Consider the following 17,912-nt stretch of genomic DNA (forward strand, 5'->3'; position numbering starts at 1 on the left):
CCCTCCTATTATATGCCCCAAGATAAGCCACTGGATATTCGGCCTGAGGGTGTCCAAGCAGGATGTGATGGACAAGTGCCCAGGTACTTTTTGGGAAAAAAACCCATTTATGTGTGTCCCGGGGGACACAGAGATCGCTCCCTTGGTCACAAATGCGGCTTCTCTAGTGACTTTTACTGTGCCGCTTGGGGATGTGAGACTACGGGAGATACCTATTGGAAACCTTCATCTTCTTGGGATTATATAACTGTTAAAAGAAAGGATCTCCCAGAGACAGTTGACCCCTCTGGCACACGTGACTGTAGTAATTGGTGCAACCCCCTTGTGATTACCTTCACTGACAAAGGAAAGAAAGCCACATGGGAGAATCGAGGCCTAGAGTGGGGACTTAGGTTATATACAGTTGGATATGATCCTGGCCTTACTTTTAAAATTAAACTACTCAAGACCATTCCCAATTCAAAACCGGTGGCCATTGGCCCAAATCAGGTCCTACAGAACCTGCGGTCTGATCCACGCCACCCAACAGCCACTGGTACACCCCATACCACCCTGTTTCAACCCACCGTACCTCCCGGCCCCTCACCTTCTGTTAATATTATCCTGACCATGGTTAATGAATCCTGGTCTGCCCTGCACGCTGTTCGTCCCGACCTTGCAGATGATTGTTGGTTATGTTATCATGCTTCCCCACCCTTTTATGAGGGTGTTGCTATCCTTGACAATCTTACTGCTACTAACGACTCCTCCCTGGTTCACTGGAACCCAGAGGCCAGGGAAGGCATGACCCTGGCCCAAGTCTCAGGCCTGGGGTTCTGCATCAGGGGACCCAGGATGCGTTTACCCTCCGTTATTTCTCCTCTGTGTAATCAGACCCTTGAGGTCAGTGGTGGCTCCACCTACCTGGTAGCCCCAAATGATACACATTTGGCATGTTCCACTGGCCTAACCCCGTTTATCGTGGTACAGCCTTTCCTACAACAATATGATTACTGTGTGCTTGTTCAGCTACTTCCTCGATTAACAGTTTATTCTACAGATGAATTTCTCAACTTCTGGACTCCTCCGGGTACACCATCCAGAGTCAAACGCGAGCCCATTACAGCCGCAACCATCGCGGTTCTACTGGGGCTCGGGGCTGTCGGAGCCGGGACGGGCATTTCATCTTTAGTGATCTCCAATCAAAACTATCACCAGCTTAGTGCAGCCATAGATAAGGATATTGCTGAAATACAGGTTGCTATGGCAGCTTTAAAGGATTCGCTTTCCTCCCTTGCAGAAGTGGTACTGCAGAATAGGAGAGGGCTAGATTTGCTGTTTTTACAACAAGGGGGATTATGCGCAGCACTCAAAGAAGAATGCTGTTTCTATACCGATAAAACTGGGATCGTAGAAGATAGCATGAGGAAGGTCAGAGAAAGTCTAGAAAATCGCAAGCGGGAGCGAGATAGAGCTGAATCCTGGTATAAAAACTGGTTTTCTGCTTCCCCTCTTCTGACTTCCCTCCTCCCTTCGTTGCTGGGACCTCTTATAGGGTTCTTGTTACTAATATCTTTTGGACCATGGGCTTTCAGAAAGATTACTGACTTTGTCAAACGCCAAATAGACTCTGCCATACAGGGACCCACCCATGTGGAAGTTCATTACCACAGGCTCGAACCACCTGACCCCGAGGCAGAAGACTGTGCCGTCCTTGATAATGCGGCTAAAAGTGGCCTCGACTTCAACAAGCTGAGACCTAAGGGCTTGAGTCGATTGTTCACTTGAGAGGGTGCGAGGCTAAGCACTGCAGGGAACCATGCCAGACACCTCGGTAGGTTCCTGAGGAGCACGCCTGACTGCATATAGGCTGACGCGCATAAAGGATGTTACTATCCTTTTCCTGTCCTCCGCAAACGCGTCTGGGAGGTTGGGGACATGTGTGACCTGAAAAAATGGCCATGCAGTGACCTCTTAACGCAACGCCCATCTTCAGGAGGGTCAGGCCTCTACTCCCCTCTCTCTCTCTCTCTCTCTGCTTCTATTTAATAAAGAAGGGGCAGATGTCCGGAGCCAGCCCAGGGTCATTCAAGGCTAAAAGAATCTACTGGCTGAGGCAAAATTCTGAAGCCCCATTCCAAAGCTAAACTTCCTTATTTCAGCCTCTGCATAACTTCCTTATTTCAGCCTCTGCATAACTTCCTCATTTCAGCCTCTGCATAACCCCCTCCTTTCGACCTCTGCATAACCTCCTCCTTTCGACCTCTGCAGATGTTGTTTAGCCGGGACTTTCCAAGAGATAGTTAGCTAAAGTAAGATAGGAATTGTTTCAAGATGAATCACAGGATGTTCCCCTGCTGAGATCACCTGGAGACATTCTCAGACCCCCTACTGCTTGGCTCCTGCTTCCACCCCATATAAGCTTTTGCTTTTGATTCAATAAAGAAGACCTTGATAGGAGTTCTACTTGGTCTCGGTCTCCTTCTTTCTCGTCCCATCTTTTCAGGTATGGCTCCCCTCGCGACCCCGTAATTACTGGTCCTGCTGGACGGGACAATTTTATTTTATTTTATTTTATTTTACAATTGGGTAGTATTCCATTGTGTAAATGTACCACAGTTTATCCATTCTTCTGTTGAGGGACATCTGGGTCATTTCCAATTTCTGGCTATTATGAATAAAGCTTCTATGAATATAGTAGAGCAAATTTCTTTGTATGCTGGAGCATCTCTTGGGTATATGCCCAGCAGTGGTATAGCTGGGTCTTGAGGTAGAGCTATTCCCAATTTTCTGAAAAAGCACCAGATTGATTTCCAAAGTGGTTATATAAGTTTTCACTCTCATCAGCAATGGAGGAGTGTTCCCTTTTCTCCACAACTTTGCCAGCATGTGCTGTCACTTGAGTTTTTTGAACCTAGTCATTCTGATTGATGTTAGATGGAATCTCAGCCATTTTGATTTGCATTTCCCTGATGACTAATGAATTTAAATGTTTCTTGATCAACTGAGATTCCTCTGTTGAGAAGTTTTTACTTAGCTCTGTACCTCATATTTTAATTGTATTATTTGTTTGTTGATGTTTAATAACTCGAGTTCTTTATATATTTTGGATATTAGCCTTTTGTCAGATATGAGGTTTGTGAAGATCTTTTCCCACTCTGTAGGTTGCTGTTATGTTCTGCTGACTGTGTCCTTTGCCTTACAGAAGCTTTTCAGTGTCATGAGGTTGCATTTATTAATTGTTGATCTTAGAGTTTTAGCTGTTGCTGCTCTGTTCAGGAAGTTGTCTCCTGTACCAGAGTTCAAGGTTGGTTCCCACTTTCTCTTCTAATAGATTTAGTGTTTCTGGTTTTAAGTTAAAGTGTTTGATCCACTTGGACGTGCGTTTTTTGCATGGTGATGAATATGGATCTATTTGCATTTTTCTACATGTAGACATCCAGTTAAACCAGCACCATTTGTTGATAAATGCTTTTTTTCCCCCTATTGTTTGGTTTTGCCTTCTTTGTCAAAAACTAAGTGTCTGTAGGTGTGTGGGTTGGTGTCTGGGTGTTCAATGTGATTCCATTGCAAAGAGGTTAGGAAACAAAAAGCTAAGGTTCGTGCAGTTGGCTTGCCGTGGCTTGAATGTGTATGTGTTGTTATCCTGCAGGCTGTTCTCCTGGCCTGCCCTTAGGGGCCTAGCAATTGCTTATACCATCACCTAACACCACCAGGTGCAACAGGTGTGTGCAGGCCAATAAAAGGACCCCCCCCCCCCCGCCATGATCCCAGCAACCTTCTCTCTCTCTCTCTCTCTCTCTCTCTCTCTCTCTCTCGTGTGTGTGTGTGTGTGTGTGTGTGTGTGTGTGTGTGTGTGTGTGTGTGTCATTCCTGGCCTTTTCTTTCTCTCTCTTCTGTCCTCAGCACCCCCTTCTTTTCTGCCCTCACAGCTCTCCTGCTGCCTCTACTCTTTCTCAGGTCCTCACTCCTCTTCATTCCCACAACCAGCCCCCTTTATAACAGATCTGTTGCATGGTATAATTCCTCAGGGGGCACCCCTTGGCATGGGCCTGCCATGGCACCCACTTGATGCATTTCCATTTCACAACTCATGTACTAATTAGTTTGCCAATGCAAACTACAGTCATGTGGGGAGAGGAAGCCTCAGTAGAAAATGCCTCCATCAGATCAACCTGTATGCAAGTCGGTGGGACATTTACTTCATAAAGGTTGACGTGTGAAGGCCTAGATCACTGTGGTTGGTGCCAGCCCTGGGCAGTGGTCCTGAGCTCTATTAGAAAGAAAGCTAAGCAAGACACGGTGAGTAAGAGAGCACCCTTGCACAGCCTCCACTTGAGACCCTGCCTCCAGGCTCCTAACGTGACTTCTTTTAGAGATGGACTGTGAGATTGAAGAGTCAAGGTGCTGTGTAGAGATGGTGTTTGTCACCACAAAAGGAAGCAAATTAGGTCAGCACTGAGGCAGTACATGGAGCAGCCAGTGTCAGGAGGGCACCGCCTCATGAGGGAGCACAGGCTCTTACCGTGGGAGGCCCTGAATTCTCCCTGCATCTTTAAGGTTTCCTTATATTTATTTGTGTGTGTGTGTGTGTGCGTGTGTGTATGTGTGTGTGTGTATGTGTGTGTATGTTTGTGTGTGTGTGTATGTGTGTGTATGTGTGTGTATGTGTGTGTGTGTGCATGTGTGTGTGTGTATGTGTGTGTGTATGTGTGTGTGTATGTGTGTGTATGTGTGTATGTGTGTGTGTATGTGTGTGTGTATGTGTATGTTTGTGTGTGTGTGTATGTGTGTGTGTATGTGTGTGTGTGTATGTGTGTGTATGTGTGTGTATGTGTGTGTGTATGTGTGTATGTGTGTGTGTCTGTGTGTGTCAGTGTGTGTATGTGTGTATGTATGTGTGTGTGTGTATGTACGTGTGTGTATGTTTGTGTGTGTGTGTGTATGTGTGTGTATATGTGTCTGTGTGTGTGTCTGTGTGTGCGTCTGTGTGTGTCAGTGTGTGTGTGTGTATGTACGTGTGTGTATGTACGTGTGTGTATGTGTATGTGTGTGTGTATGTGTGTGTGTGTATATGTGTGTGTGTATGTGTGTGTGTGTATGTGTGTGTGTATGTGTGTGTGTATATGTGTGTGTGTATGTGTGTGTGTGTGTATGTGTGTGTGTGTGTGTGTGTTGCCCTCAGAGGTCAGAAGAGGGCATCAGGTCCCCTGGAATGCTTGTTGGAGAAGTCATGAGCCACCATGTGGGTGCCGAGACCTCCAGCCTCCCATACACCATTCCTGCACACTCTCTGCTGTCAGGTGACACAGTAAGACCCTGCTTGACCCTTGGCCTGGAGCTGTAAGAAATAACTCTGTTCTTTATCTGAGATCCAGCCTTGGAGAGTCTCTGGGAGCAGCGCGAATCAGTCTAATGTACATGGCAGAAGCGCCTGGGTCAGGGAGGACACTCTGACCACAGACTAGAGGGAAAAGAAGAGAAGCAACTACCTAACAATTCAAGTTTACTCAGAACCATTTTATCACCAGTAAAGACTTTGTAAAAAAAAAAAAACACACACATTTGTAGTACCGGTTACAATAAAAAACCCTGACCCCAGTGAAATCAAGGTCCTAGATTCCAATCCTATATGTTTCAGTTGACCTTATTAGACCGACAAACACAGGATTTTTTTTAAAGCATTGTTTTAGTTTATTGAGTACAAATACTACAAATCATTCAGTACAGAGATGTTATGCTGTGCAAAGTACCAGGCTAGTGGGTCAGGCCACACACTACAGACATGAGTCAAAGCCCTGCACCTCCAGGAAGCTGACTGAAGGCCCCATACAGGATTACTGAGGAACACGAAGCAACATGAACTCAGGGTTGGGGACTGGCGAGCATTTTTAAATATGAGCGTTATTTACAGGGCTCTTCCCCCAATTTCTCCAGGAATGCCTGGTCCCCGAGGCTCCAGCAGCTCTGCACAGCAGATTCAGAGGGATGCTTCCTGTGAGGAAGTGATGCTTCAGGCAACATCACTTCTGCCAATCATCACCTTTGGTCAAGGCCCTTCCAGCAGCCTCTCTGTATAGACCTGGGTGGATGGTGAGATTCTTCTGCTGTGTGTTATCCCGAAGGCAATGCAACTCCTCGACTTGGTGACCATACACTTAGAGAGCGAATTTCCTCTCATCTGTGATTTCTGACATTTGTAAAGAAATGACCTCAGATCCCGAGAGTGTTGGTACACCTTTAATCCCAGCACTTTTCCAGGCAGAGACAGTAGATCTCTGTGAGTTCGAGGCTGGCCTTGCCTAAACAGAGAAACCCTGTCTCGAAATACAAACAAACAAAACAAAACAAACCCCACTGATCTCCCTAACAGAAGCACACCTCCCTGTGAAGCCTCTCAAAGCCTCTGAGGTTTTGGGGGGGGGCTTTTATCAATCAGCAGCAGGGAGCCCACCTGACGGCAGAACAAACCTAGAGGTTCCTTGCGGTGTGGACCCTCTGATGGTAGACAAGATGTGATTTCTGACTGAAGCCCTTACAGCAGATGCTGCAGATGTAGGGCCGCTCCCCGGTGTGGACCCTCTGGTGTGTATGGAAGTGTGAGGCCTGACTAAAGCTCTTTCCACACTGCTGACACGTGTACGGTTTCTCTCCCGTGTGGACCCTCTGGTGAGCACTGAGCCCAGCGCTCCAGCTGAACTCCTTCCCGCACTCCTCACACTTGAACGGCTTCTCCCCGGTGTGAATTATCTGATGGACCTGGAGATTGGACCTCTGGCTGAAGGCTTTCCCGCACGTGTCGCACCTGTAGGGCTTCTCCCCCGTGTGCACCCTCTGGTGGGCCTGGAGGTGCGAGGCCTGACTGAACCGCTTCTGGCACACGCTGCATTTGAACGGCTTCTCCCCAGTGTGGACGCTCTGATGGGCCTGAAGATTGGAGGCCTGACTGAAGCCTTTGCCACACTCCTCACATTTATAGGGTTTCTCCCCAGTGTGGACTCTCTGGTGATTGTGAAGGTTCAAGCTCCAGTTAAAACGCTTCCCACACACGTCACACCTGTATGGCTTCTCCCCAGTGTGAACTCTCTGGTGGGCTTGAAAATACGAGCTCTGACTGAAGCCCTTCCCACACACGTCGCAGCGAAATGGCTTCTCTCCCGTGTGGACCCGCTGGTGGCTTTGGAAGCTTGAGGCCGAACTGAAACCCTTCCCGCACTCCTCACATTGATATGGCTTCTCGCCCGTGTGGACCCGCTGGTGGCTGTGAAGGTTGAAACTCAAGCTGAAGGTCTTCCCGCACTTGTCGCACCTGTACGGTTTCTCCTCAGTGTGGACCCTCTGGTGGGTGTGAAGGTTCGAGCTACAGCTGAAGCCTTTGCCGCAGTCTCCGCACTTATATGGCTTCTCTCCTGTGTGAGTTCTCTCGTGGGCCTGGAGATGTGACCTCTGTGTGAAGCCCTTCCCACACACCCCACATTTGTAAGGCTTCTCTCCCGTGTGCACTCGGCAGTGGATACTGAGGTCTGTGCTGCGGCTGAAGCCTTTCCCGCAGCTGTCGCACCTGTACGGCTTCTCCCCCGTGTGGATGGGCAGGTGAGCATACAGGTGTGAGCTCTGGTTAAAGCTCTTCCCGCACTCGGGGCAGGTATAGGGCTTCTCCCCCGTGTGCACTCTCTGGTGAGTCTGAAGGTTTGAGCTCTGGCTGAAACCTTTGCCACAGTTGTGACACCAGTAGCGCTTTTTTCCTAGGTGAGCACTTTGTTGAATGGGGACAGGGGAGCTATGCCCACTGTCTTCATGTGTACTAGGTACAGGGGACTCCTTTCCCAGGAGCACCTGCTGTTGGAGTTCCAGACTGGGGCTGTCAATGAAGGCATCTTGGCCCTGGCTGCACTGGGAAGTCTTCTGTTCTGTGTAAACATGATGCTGGGTGACAGGTGACACAGGAAAGATGACTTTACCAAGGTCACTGCTGCTGTGGGCTTTGTCTGTTTTATGCAGGATGTTGTTATTATTATGGTGGGAAGTGAAACTCAGAATGTCAACCCTCAAATCCAACAGCTGTGGCTGCTTTTTCACTGGAGTCTGCAGACACTGTTTCTGATGGTTTTGTCTCTGGGTAAGATGTGTTTTATTCCAAGAACTCTGGGCTATCCAGAACAGAAATTCATGGATTTTAGTAATGCTGGAAAGGTCCCTTGTGAGACTCTCAGGACAGCCATCACTCTCAGAGGCCCGGGGAGTCTCTTCTGCTCCAGTGTGGCAGGAGGAGTGACACTGCTCCAGGAAGTGAGGACCCTTTCCGTGAGTGTTTATTTGAGCTTCTGGAGTTCTGGCCAGTTTGATGACGTCATGGCTTGTCATTTGCCAGCATGGAGGCCGCCCCAGGGAAACCGACCTAGATCCCGTTTCATGAAGAGTCTCCATCTTGTTTAGACTCTGCACTTCTGAAAGAACAGAGAACAGAAGGTGACAGCAGCAAGGATGGGGACATGGAAGGTCTGAGTCCTCAGTTCTGATACCACCATTAAAGATGAACATCTAAGTGCTCTGAGGAGCAGAGAACACACACTCAACAGGAGGCCACTTCTGATGTGGCGGGAAATCAAAGTCACCTTCAGCCTCTGCTGAGCAGCTGCCTCACGCTGCCCCTGTGTGCAGCTGTGCAGACTGATAACGGGAAGGAGGCACCTCTCAGCATCTGGGCATTTTCACTCGAGGGATGGTGTGAGGTGAGGTACACATGGATGTGACTCCTCCCTGAGACTGGAGGGAGCAGAGAAAACCAGATGTGCCCTGTCCTAACCCGTCAGGGGGGTGACGTGAAGACTCATCTGGTTCACCCGACTCGGAACCAAGGTGAGTGAGTAACGGGAAGTGCAGGGAGCTTCAGAGGCTGGGGGAAAGACACGAGGTTACAGAGATTACTCGCAACAGCGAAGGCCCAGAGGCTCAAGGGCGTTACTGTTTTGGGGAGCACAGGCGGGTAGGAGAGGACTGGAATAACTCCAGTGGACAAGCTCACTTGGAAAATTTGAGAAGACACCTAAAGCATTTCGATGGCAAGACTCAAAGTGCGCCTGCTGACGAGGGAAGGGCGTCTCTGGGAAAATGGCAGAATACAAGGGCAGCAGCGAGTGGGTTTCCTTCAGGCACATGCTCTCTAACCTAAGCTCACCAGGCTCACAGCGGGAGCAGGGGAAGGACTCAAAGTCCAAGGTAGATCTCAGCTGCCAACCTACGGCAGCAGACGCCCTGAAGGAATAACAAAGGTTAGCAATACTATCTGACAGGATCCCCCAAGGACACCACAAAACACTACCGTAATAATAATGTTTATTATTAGACCATATTGGTAAATTAACCACAACAGGCTGTTCTTTCTGATGTCCCAGGCTGAGTTTGTTGTACCTGCATCACAGCTCACAACCATCTTTTAGTTCAATTCTACGGGATCTGATGCCCTCTTCTGCTCTCTGTGTGCACCATGAATGAACGTGGTGCACAGACATACATGCAGACAAAAACACTCAAATATATATAAATATAAATTAATAAACCTAAAAGGAGAACAGTGAAGTGTAACCAAAACACAGGATGTGAACTTCTGACATTGCCAAGGGACTCAGGCCGCCATGCTCACCCACTGACAGAAGGTTCCTGAAGGTCTCCAGCATCACATCATGGTACAGCTTCCTCTGGGCAGCATCCAGCAGCCCCAGCTCCTCCTCACTGAAGACCACGGCCACGTCCCTGAACGTCACTGCCTCCTGTGACAGGAAACACAGGCCACCTCAGTTTCATACCCAATGTCACAGAGACCTGAGCAACTGTTTACACAGCGCCTATTGCTTTAGTTAGGGTTTCAATTGCTGGGATGAAACACCATGACCAAAAGGGCGAGTTGGCAGGAAAGGGTTTATTTGGCGAACACTTCCATTTTACTGATCATTATTGAAGGAAGTCAGGACAGGAACTCAAGAGGGCTGCATCCTGGAGGTGAGAGCTGACGCAGAAGCCATGGAGGGTGCTGCTCACTGTGCCTGGCTCATTCTGCTTTCTTATAGAACCCTGAACCACCAGCCAGGGATGGCCCCACCTTAGTGATCCCTCTAGAGAAAAAATGCCTTGCAGTCGGATTGTATGGAGGAATTCTATCATCTGAGGTGCCTACATCTCTCATGACTCTAGGCTGTGTCACACAACACCAGCCAAGAACACTTATTTACCCCTTTTCATGGCTCCAGAGGGGTATGGGGGGAGAAAAAAAAGAAAAGAAGTAAACACTGGTAAAAGCAACTCGGCGCTTTACCACAGCTGCATCCCTAGGTTCGTTGCTGTTCAATGGAAGTCTGTTAGAGAGCGCCAGCTCATGGCGGGAGTGTTAGCTCGTAGCTGATTCTGCTGGTCACCCTCCAGGACCTCACAATGTCTTATATCTCACCTCGTCACCTGCTGCCACCAACGGGTGCATCAGTTGTATTTGGACAATAAAAAGACTGCCCTCCACCCCCAGGTCTGTCTGTCTGTCTGTCTCTTTCCATGTTCCAGATTTTCTCTCTCTCTCTGTTCCAGCCTCCCTGTCTCTCTTCCTACTGTTTCTCTCCCTCTCTGTCCCCCACACTACCTCCATGGCTGTCCCTATCCCTTCCCGGGCCCTCACTCCTCACTTTCCACAATAAACCTATTTTACACCAGATCTGGTGCAAGGCACAATTCCACAGGCGGGTACACCCTGGCATGGGCATAACATGGTGCCATCCAGCCACATCATCTGTATAGATCATAACAGGAGACAACTGACAATGCCTGGCTCTTCCTGGGCAGTACAGATCAGGTGCGCCTTCATCCTGAAATCCCTAATGCTCTGAAACCCACCTCATGGGTGATGATGTCATTTACAATGTTTTTTCCCTTGAGGAGTGTTATGGATTCCAGAGTCAGAATACTTTATTAGTAAAGTCTATGCAAGTATTCAATTTGTAAAAACTCTCCAATTGTGAAAACTCTTGTGTGTCCGTAAGTATCTAGCAGGTGACAGTCAAGTCTGAATCACTCACTAAGTTCTTAGTCCTGTCGCTCTCACAGGCTGTAGTGGCTGGTGTTGTGTCAATTTCACACAAGCTAGAGTTATCTAAAAGGAGGAACCCTCCATTAAGAAAATGCCTAGTAGCCGGGCGTGGTGACGCACGCCTTTAATCCCAGCACTCAGGAGACAGAGGCAGGCTGATCTATGTGAGTTCAAGGTCAGCCTGGTCTACAGAGTGAGTTCCAAGATAGTTAATACTAAAATAGAAAAAACTGTTTTGAACCCGCTCTGCTACCACATCCCCCCCCTAGAAGAGCCTTCTAAGTTGGGCTATGGTGGCACACGCCTTTAATCCCAGTACTCAGGAGGCAGAGGCAGATGGATCTCTTTGGTTCAAGGCCAGCCTGGTTTACAGAGAGAGTTTCAGGACAGGAGAAACTCTGTTGATGAAAAAAACCAACAAAAGAAGAAAATGTCTCCATAAGATCCAGCTATAAGGCATTTTCTTAATTAGGGATTGATGGGGAAGGCCCAGCCTTTTGTGTTGGCTGATGGTTCTTGGTTTTATAAAAAAGCGGGCTGAGCAAGCCAGTAAGCAGCACCCTTCCATGGCCACTGCATCCGCTCCTGCCTCCTGGTTCTTGCTCTGTTTCATTTCCTGTTCTGACTTCCTTCAGTGATGAACAGCAATATAAAAGTGCAAGTGAAATTAATTTGTACTGCCTACAAATGCACTGGGGAAATCGTCACTGTTATTAGCAAACCAAGAATTTACTCCTGGAACTGACTGTATTGGGTAGCTGGAGAGCCTGGCTGACCATCACGTCAGATGTGCCCTTTTGGATCAGTATTCATGTTAAATTTACTGAGTCATGCCTCCTGGGTGCTCAGTGGACTATAATAAATACACTGAGCTTCCAGGCTGCTGGTGTGACTCTACTAGAGCACATGGCTCATTTCATTCCAGCTTGTCTGTACCTGTGTCTGTGTGTCTGTCCTTTCTTCATTCCTTCATCACCCACATTGGGTCATCCCCAGAAGCCGTGCAGATGGCGACAGCCAGACTGTCCCTGGTTACTCAGGATGCCAAATGCAGGGAGTGAGGCTGACCAGTCTTCTGTGCACGTGTGTACACATGTGTGCATGCATGTGAGTGTACTTATGCACCTGAGGGTGCACATGTACTCAGAGGCTAGAGGACATCCTCTGGTGTCCTTCCTCAGGTGCTGGCCACATTTTCTTGTTTTTGAGTCAGGGTCTCTCAGTGGCATGGAACTTGCCCAGTAGGCTACGATGGCTGCCACTGAGCACCAGGGATCTGTCTGTCTCCACAGAGTCCTGGAAACAGGAGACCCTGATTCGGGAAGGTGGAAGGAGAAAGCCCGACTCCCAAAACCTGTCCTCTGACACCTACATGCATGACTTGTTATGCCATAACCAACCAACCCATAATAATAATAACAACATAAATTTTAAAATAAAAAAGCACAAACCATGTAAGTATGAAGAACTCATATTTATTTGTAAAATAAAACTAGAAAACTGTAGAAAAGGATGACATTTTTAAAGTGTAAGTGAGCTACAACATTTCTTTTAAGGAACGTGTATGCTATGTGTCTATGTGTACATGTATATACATGTGCCGGTGCCCTGGAAACCAGAAGAGGGCACTGGATCCCCTGGAATTGGAATTACAGGCTGCTGCAGAATATTTGATGTCGATGTGATACATGAGATTGTGAACTGTAAATTCTAGTCTTTGATCCCATTGTGATCCCTGAGATTATAAACTATACAAATCTGTTGAACCCACTGTGATCTCTAAAATTAAACTGTAAATCCCTGGTGTTTTTTTTTTTTGGGGGGGGGGGTTGAGCCCTATCACAACTTTAATCCAGAACTTTCTGTTTATTGTAAATATTTTATTAAGGTGTGGTTTTGCCAGCCTTATACACACCTTTAATCCAAGAGCTGGGTATACACAGGATTTAATAACCCTAGGTTAAGAGGTAGGGCAAAAACCCAGCAATTAGGGATTAAAGACTAGGAGAGACTTTGAGTTGAGGGGTATTGTTATGTTAAAATGTGTCAGTTCAGCCTAAGATGCTAAATAAAGACATAGAGTCTGAAGCGTACTTTAAAGCTGTCAGCACAACGCTCTGGGCAGAAACTATACTAATACAAATCTATTCCTAAACTATGGTAATCAAACTACTCTAAACTGATATATAATACTTATACCCCAAGCACTTATCACTATAATGATCAACAGGCCATTAACTCCCCTTTGTCCACCTCCTCTGTCAACCCTCTTGCCCTCTCCCAACTGTCAAACTTTCTCCTCCCCTCCAGGAAGTCCCGCCTTTCACTTCCTGTTCTTCTGCTCAGCTGATTGGCTAAACAGCGCTTTATGGACGATTGATAGGTTCATTCAGAATTCCTCCACAGGGTATTTAAAACAGCTTGTAGAAGTATAAGGGGTCTTTGGTGCTTTTAGCTCTTGGGCTTGATTTACACTTGGGATTTTGGCTCTGGCTCTTAGCTCTTTAGCTCTGGAGCTCCTCAGTTCCTTGGCTTTTGGCCTTTTGGGCCTTGAGCTAGCAAGCCTTTGGCCTTGGGTTTGTTTGTTTGTTTGTTTTGTTTTGTTTTGTTCTGCTGTTTCCTCCTAGGCTGTCAGCTGAGCTAGTGAACCTGTTAGGCTTTCTCCATTAGGATGTTAACAGAGTAGGAAGGTCATCTGGGTGCTTTCTTTGCCTCTCTGAGCTACCAGTTTTTTTTCACCACACTACCTGGCTCCTGAGTCTTTATCGGTAAAATAGAATGAACTGGAATTTTCCATTAAAACCACCTTTTGGCACTCCAAGGAGAGGTATGACCCCACAAGCAGATCACTCCAGCTGAGGACAAACTGAGAAGCTGTCAGATTTGGTAAATTATCTGGGAAATCCTCAAGGAAATGGCTGGAATTTAATAGAAGACTTTAGAACCCTGTTTTAGTGCTACTCCAGATGGCCTAAAAAATAGAAGCAATAAATGAAAAGCTAAATAACTTAAATGAAGTTGGTTCAAGACCAACTATGATGACTATTACCACTTTGTTATTTTATACTTTATTCTTAATAGTCATAATGGCTTTCTATACCTGCTCTAAGAAAAAGAACAGGAAAAAAATTACGAAAAGTGGATATAAGCCTTAGAAAGAAAATTAGAGAGACTTACAAATGAGAATAAAAATACTCGGACACAGATAGAGGAGTTTAGACAAACCTTAGAGAGACCCAAGAAAAATAGTCAGCTACAGACAGAGTAATTTAGACAAGAGCCTACCATGGCACAAGATAATGAAAAGGGAAGAGAGCAGTCTAAAGTCATTAGAAAACCAGTCTTTGTATATCCAATTACTATACAACTATACCAGGAGATGATAGGCAGCCCCAAGGTTATAAAATTTTTGAATGGCATTTTATAGACATAGTAGATTTGAGGAGATTTAAGGAAGCAATTATCTCCAATGGTATGCATTCATCTTATGGTTAAGCAGATGTAAAATTCATGGCCAGCTCAGAAGAAGATTATTCCCCAAGACTGGAAAGAGTTGACAACAGCCATATTGGAACCTGGTCTTCAGTTACAATGGCAATCATGGTGGAAAGAGGAAGCAAAAGCCAAAGAACAACAAAATTAGGCCAAAGATATTGATATTTCCCAGAATTAGTTGCTAGGTGAAGATCAATATGCTGATTTACAAAGGCAGTTGGAATTTGACGATCACATATTGGCACTATGTTGTCAAGCAGCTTTAAGTGCTTAGGATAAGGTTGGAGAATCAGGTAAGAGGTCTGAGTCATTTACTAAAATTACGCAAGGCTCAAAAGAAGCCTTTACTGATTTTTTTTGGGGGGGGGCAAAGATTGACTTCAGCTATAAATAGAATAGTATCAGATTCAGAAGTCAGAAAAATATTAATTGAAACTTTGGCCTTTGAACATGGTAATTCAGAATGCAAAAGAGTAATTAGACCTTTAAAGGCAAGATCAGCACCAGTAGAGAAATGGACTAGACATATGGCTGATATTGGATCTCATGCTTATGATGCCAACCTATAGGAGAGGTAATTTCTAAAACACTTAGGAAAAATCAAAATGGCAGATGCTTAAATTCTGGTAAGTGATGCCATTTGAAAAAAGACTGTAAGCAATGCTTTCATAGAAACAATGATATTTCTAGAGATAATCCAAAAAAGAAAGCCCCAGCCTTCTGGAGTATGCAGAAGGTATGGAAGGGCAAACATTGGACTAATGAGTGAAGACCAACATGAGATAGGCAAAGTAACCTGTTGCCTTCGAGGAAATGCCCAAAGGGGCCTCCCACAGGTCCCCACATAAAATTTGATTCAATCATTCCCTGTCAGCACAGGAGAGATTCATCCACAGAGCAATTAAAGGATTTAGCGCCCGTTGTTAAAAACAACACTGCTCTGGATGTAATCAAGGACAGAACAGTTTCAACAGATAAAACAGCAAATTCAAGAAAGACTACAAAACAAATGTATTGTCAAACTGCTATAAATGATCACAGACTTAATCTAAAAATAAAATTGAATGGCATTGGAATGGAAAATTTAGTAGACATAAGAGCGGATTTAACAACAATTTCACAAAAATCTTGTCATCCAGATCGGCCTCTTTGGGAGGTAAATGTTCAGCTTTTAGGGATTATAACATCGTCTCAGATAAAACAACGTGCAAGATGGGTTGAGTGTATAGGGCCAGAATGACAAATAGGAAAATTAAAGCCATATGTAGCTAACATAGCTATGAATTTATGGGGACGTGATTTGTTATAGCAATGGAAAATATAGATTAATATTTCTCCAATCTCAGAAACAACCTATAAAATTAAAAAAAAATGCTCTGTGAAAAAATATTAAAAGGTATTATCAAGAACAGTCACAGATTTTCCAGGTTGTCCGTAAGTAGGACACGACATGCGTTGGTCTTTCAAAGGTACCAACCACCCAACCTTTAAAATGGCTAACTGACAAGCCTGTATGGGTGGATCAATGGCCTATTGAAGAAAGAAAAATTACAGGTATTAGAACAGCTGGTACAGGAGCACCAGCCCATTGAATTCTCCTGCGTTTTTCATCAAACAGACAATGGCAAATGGAGGATGTTAACAGATCCCAAAGCTATTAATATTCAGCTAGTGGGATCTTTACAATCTGGAATCCCATTGCTTTTCTTGTTATGTAAAGAACGGCTTGTAGTAGTGATTGATTTGAAGGATTTCTTCTTCACAATTCCTTTCCATGAAAACGATAGGGAGAGGCTTAAATTCTCAGTACCTGCCTTTAGTAGAGGCTGCCAAACAAGTGATATCATTAGAAAGTTTTACAGTCCTATTATGTTTAACAGTTGTTAAACATGAATGTTAAACAGTCCTACTATGTGCCAATATCTTGTGCAACAGCCATTAGAGATAATTTGTAAGAAATTTCCTCAATCCATAATTTACCATTATATGGATATCGTATTGCCTGATTCAGATATGAATACATTAGAAAAGATTTTTTATATATAAAATAGATAGAACTTTGCCTTATTTGGAATTATAGATTGCTCCCCCCCTCCAAAAAAATACAAAGAAGAGATTCTACTAATTATCTAGGATACAAAATAGGTCTATCGAAAATCAGACCACAAAAAAATTACAAATCAGAAGAAACCAACTATGAACTCTTAATGGTTTTCAATTTTTTTTTTCTGGGAGATATTAACTGGCTACGGTCCATAATTGGATTAACTACTCAAGAGCTGAGTAATTTATTTCAAACCTTACAAGGTGATAAGGACTTAAATAGTCCAAGAAAACCATCAGCTGAGGCTGAGAGAGAATTGGCTCTGGTAGAAGAGAAATTACAGGATGCACACGTGGATCGATTGGCCGGGCGTGGTGGCGCATGCCTATCATCCCAGCACTCGGGAGGCAGAGGCAGGAGGATGGATGTGAGTTCGAGGCCAGCCTGGTCCACAAAGTGAGCCCAGGACAGCCAGGGCTAACACAGAGAGACCCTGTCTTGAAAAACAAAAACAACATGTGGATCGCTTGGATCCAAAGCTAGATTGTATTTTGTTTATTTTGCTGACAGGGATTAAAGAGCAGGAGGGGCTTTGAGTTGAGGGAATATTTAAGACAGCTTGTAGAAGTATAGGTGTCTTTGGCGCTTTTAGCTCTGGGACTTTGGCTCTTTGGCTCTTAGATCTCCAGCTCTTGAGCTCCTCAGCTCCTTGGCCTTTGGCCATTTGGGCCTTGAGCTAGCAAGCCCTTGGCCTTGAGTTTTTTCTTTGTTTGTTTGTTTTGTTTTGTTTTGCCATTTCCTCCTGGGCTGTCAGCTAATCTAGTGAGCCTTTTGGGCCTTCTCCATTGGAATGTAAATTGAGTATGAAGTCAGCTTTCTCTGACTCTGAGCTAGCAGGGTTTTTTTTTTTTTTTTTGTCGTTGTTGTTTTTTCACCACAATACCTGGCTCCTGAGTTTTTATTGGTAAAAATAGAACAGTCTGGGATTTTCAATTAAAACAACAAGAGGCGTTTGTAGACTATTAGGTGTGGGTGCTGAGAACCAAACAGAGCCAGTGTTTTTAACTACTGATCCATCTCTCCAGGTCACTTTCTCTATTTCAAAATATATTTATTGTTTACACTTTGACGTGTGCAATGTACTTTCAACACACGTCCCTCGCTATCCTCTGATATCCCTCTTCCTACCAAATCTTTTTCTCACCAACACCCCCGCACACTGTCACGCAGGTCAGTGTGGCTCAGCTGCACAGCGCTTGCCCAGCATGCAGGGTCCTGTTTTCAGTCCCTAGCACTGGGGGGAGTGGGGGAAGCCACCGACTT

General features: G+C 45.5%; 1 protein-coding gene across 4 annotated transcripts in view; it reads right to left on the reverse strand.

Moving 5' to 3' along the window:
- LOC311591580 (zinc finger protein 229-like) overlaps positions 1 to 17,912 on the reverse strand; it is a 42,669-nt gene that overhangs the window by 23,549 nt on the left and 1,208 nt on the right. For 2 of the 4 annotated variants that reach the window (XM_084771372.1, XM_084771371.1), the window contains 2 exons: positions 9,623 to 9,749; positions 5,646 to 8,426 (listed from right to left, as the gene is read on the reverse strand). In XM_084771372.1, coding sequence (XP_084627498.1) covers positions 6,451 to 8,426; positions 9,623 to 9,656 — 2,010 coding nt within the window. In that variant the 5' untranslated portion in view covers positions 9,657 to 9,749 and the 3' untranslated portion in view covers positions 5,646 to 6,450. Of the gene's footprint in view, positions 1 to 5,645; positions 8,427 to 9,622; positions 9,750 to 13,856; positions 17,905 to 17,912 lie in introns of those variants that run through there. The other 2 variants (XM_084771373.1, XM_084771374.1) reach the window with 2 other exon arrangements.

The sequence above is a fragment of the Acomys minous genome (assembly GCF_964271855.1).
Source record: "Acomys minous genome assembly, chromosome: 20".
NCBI classification, from domain to species: domain Eukaryota; kingdom Metazoa; phylum Chordata; class Mammalia; order Rodentia; family Muridae; genus Acomys; species Acomys minous.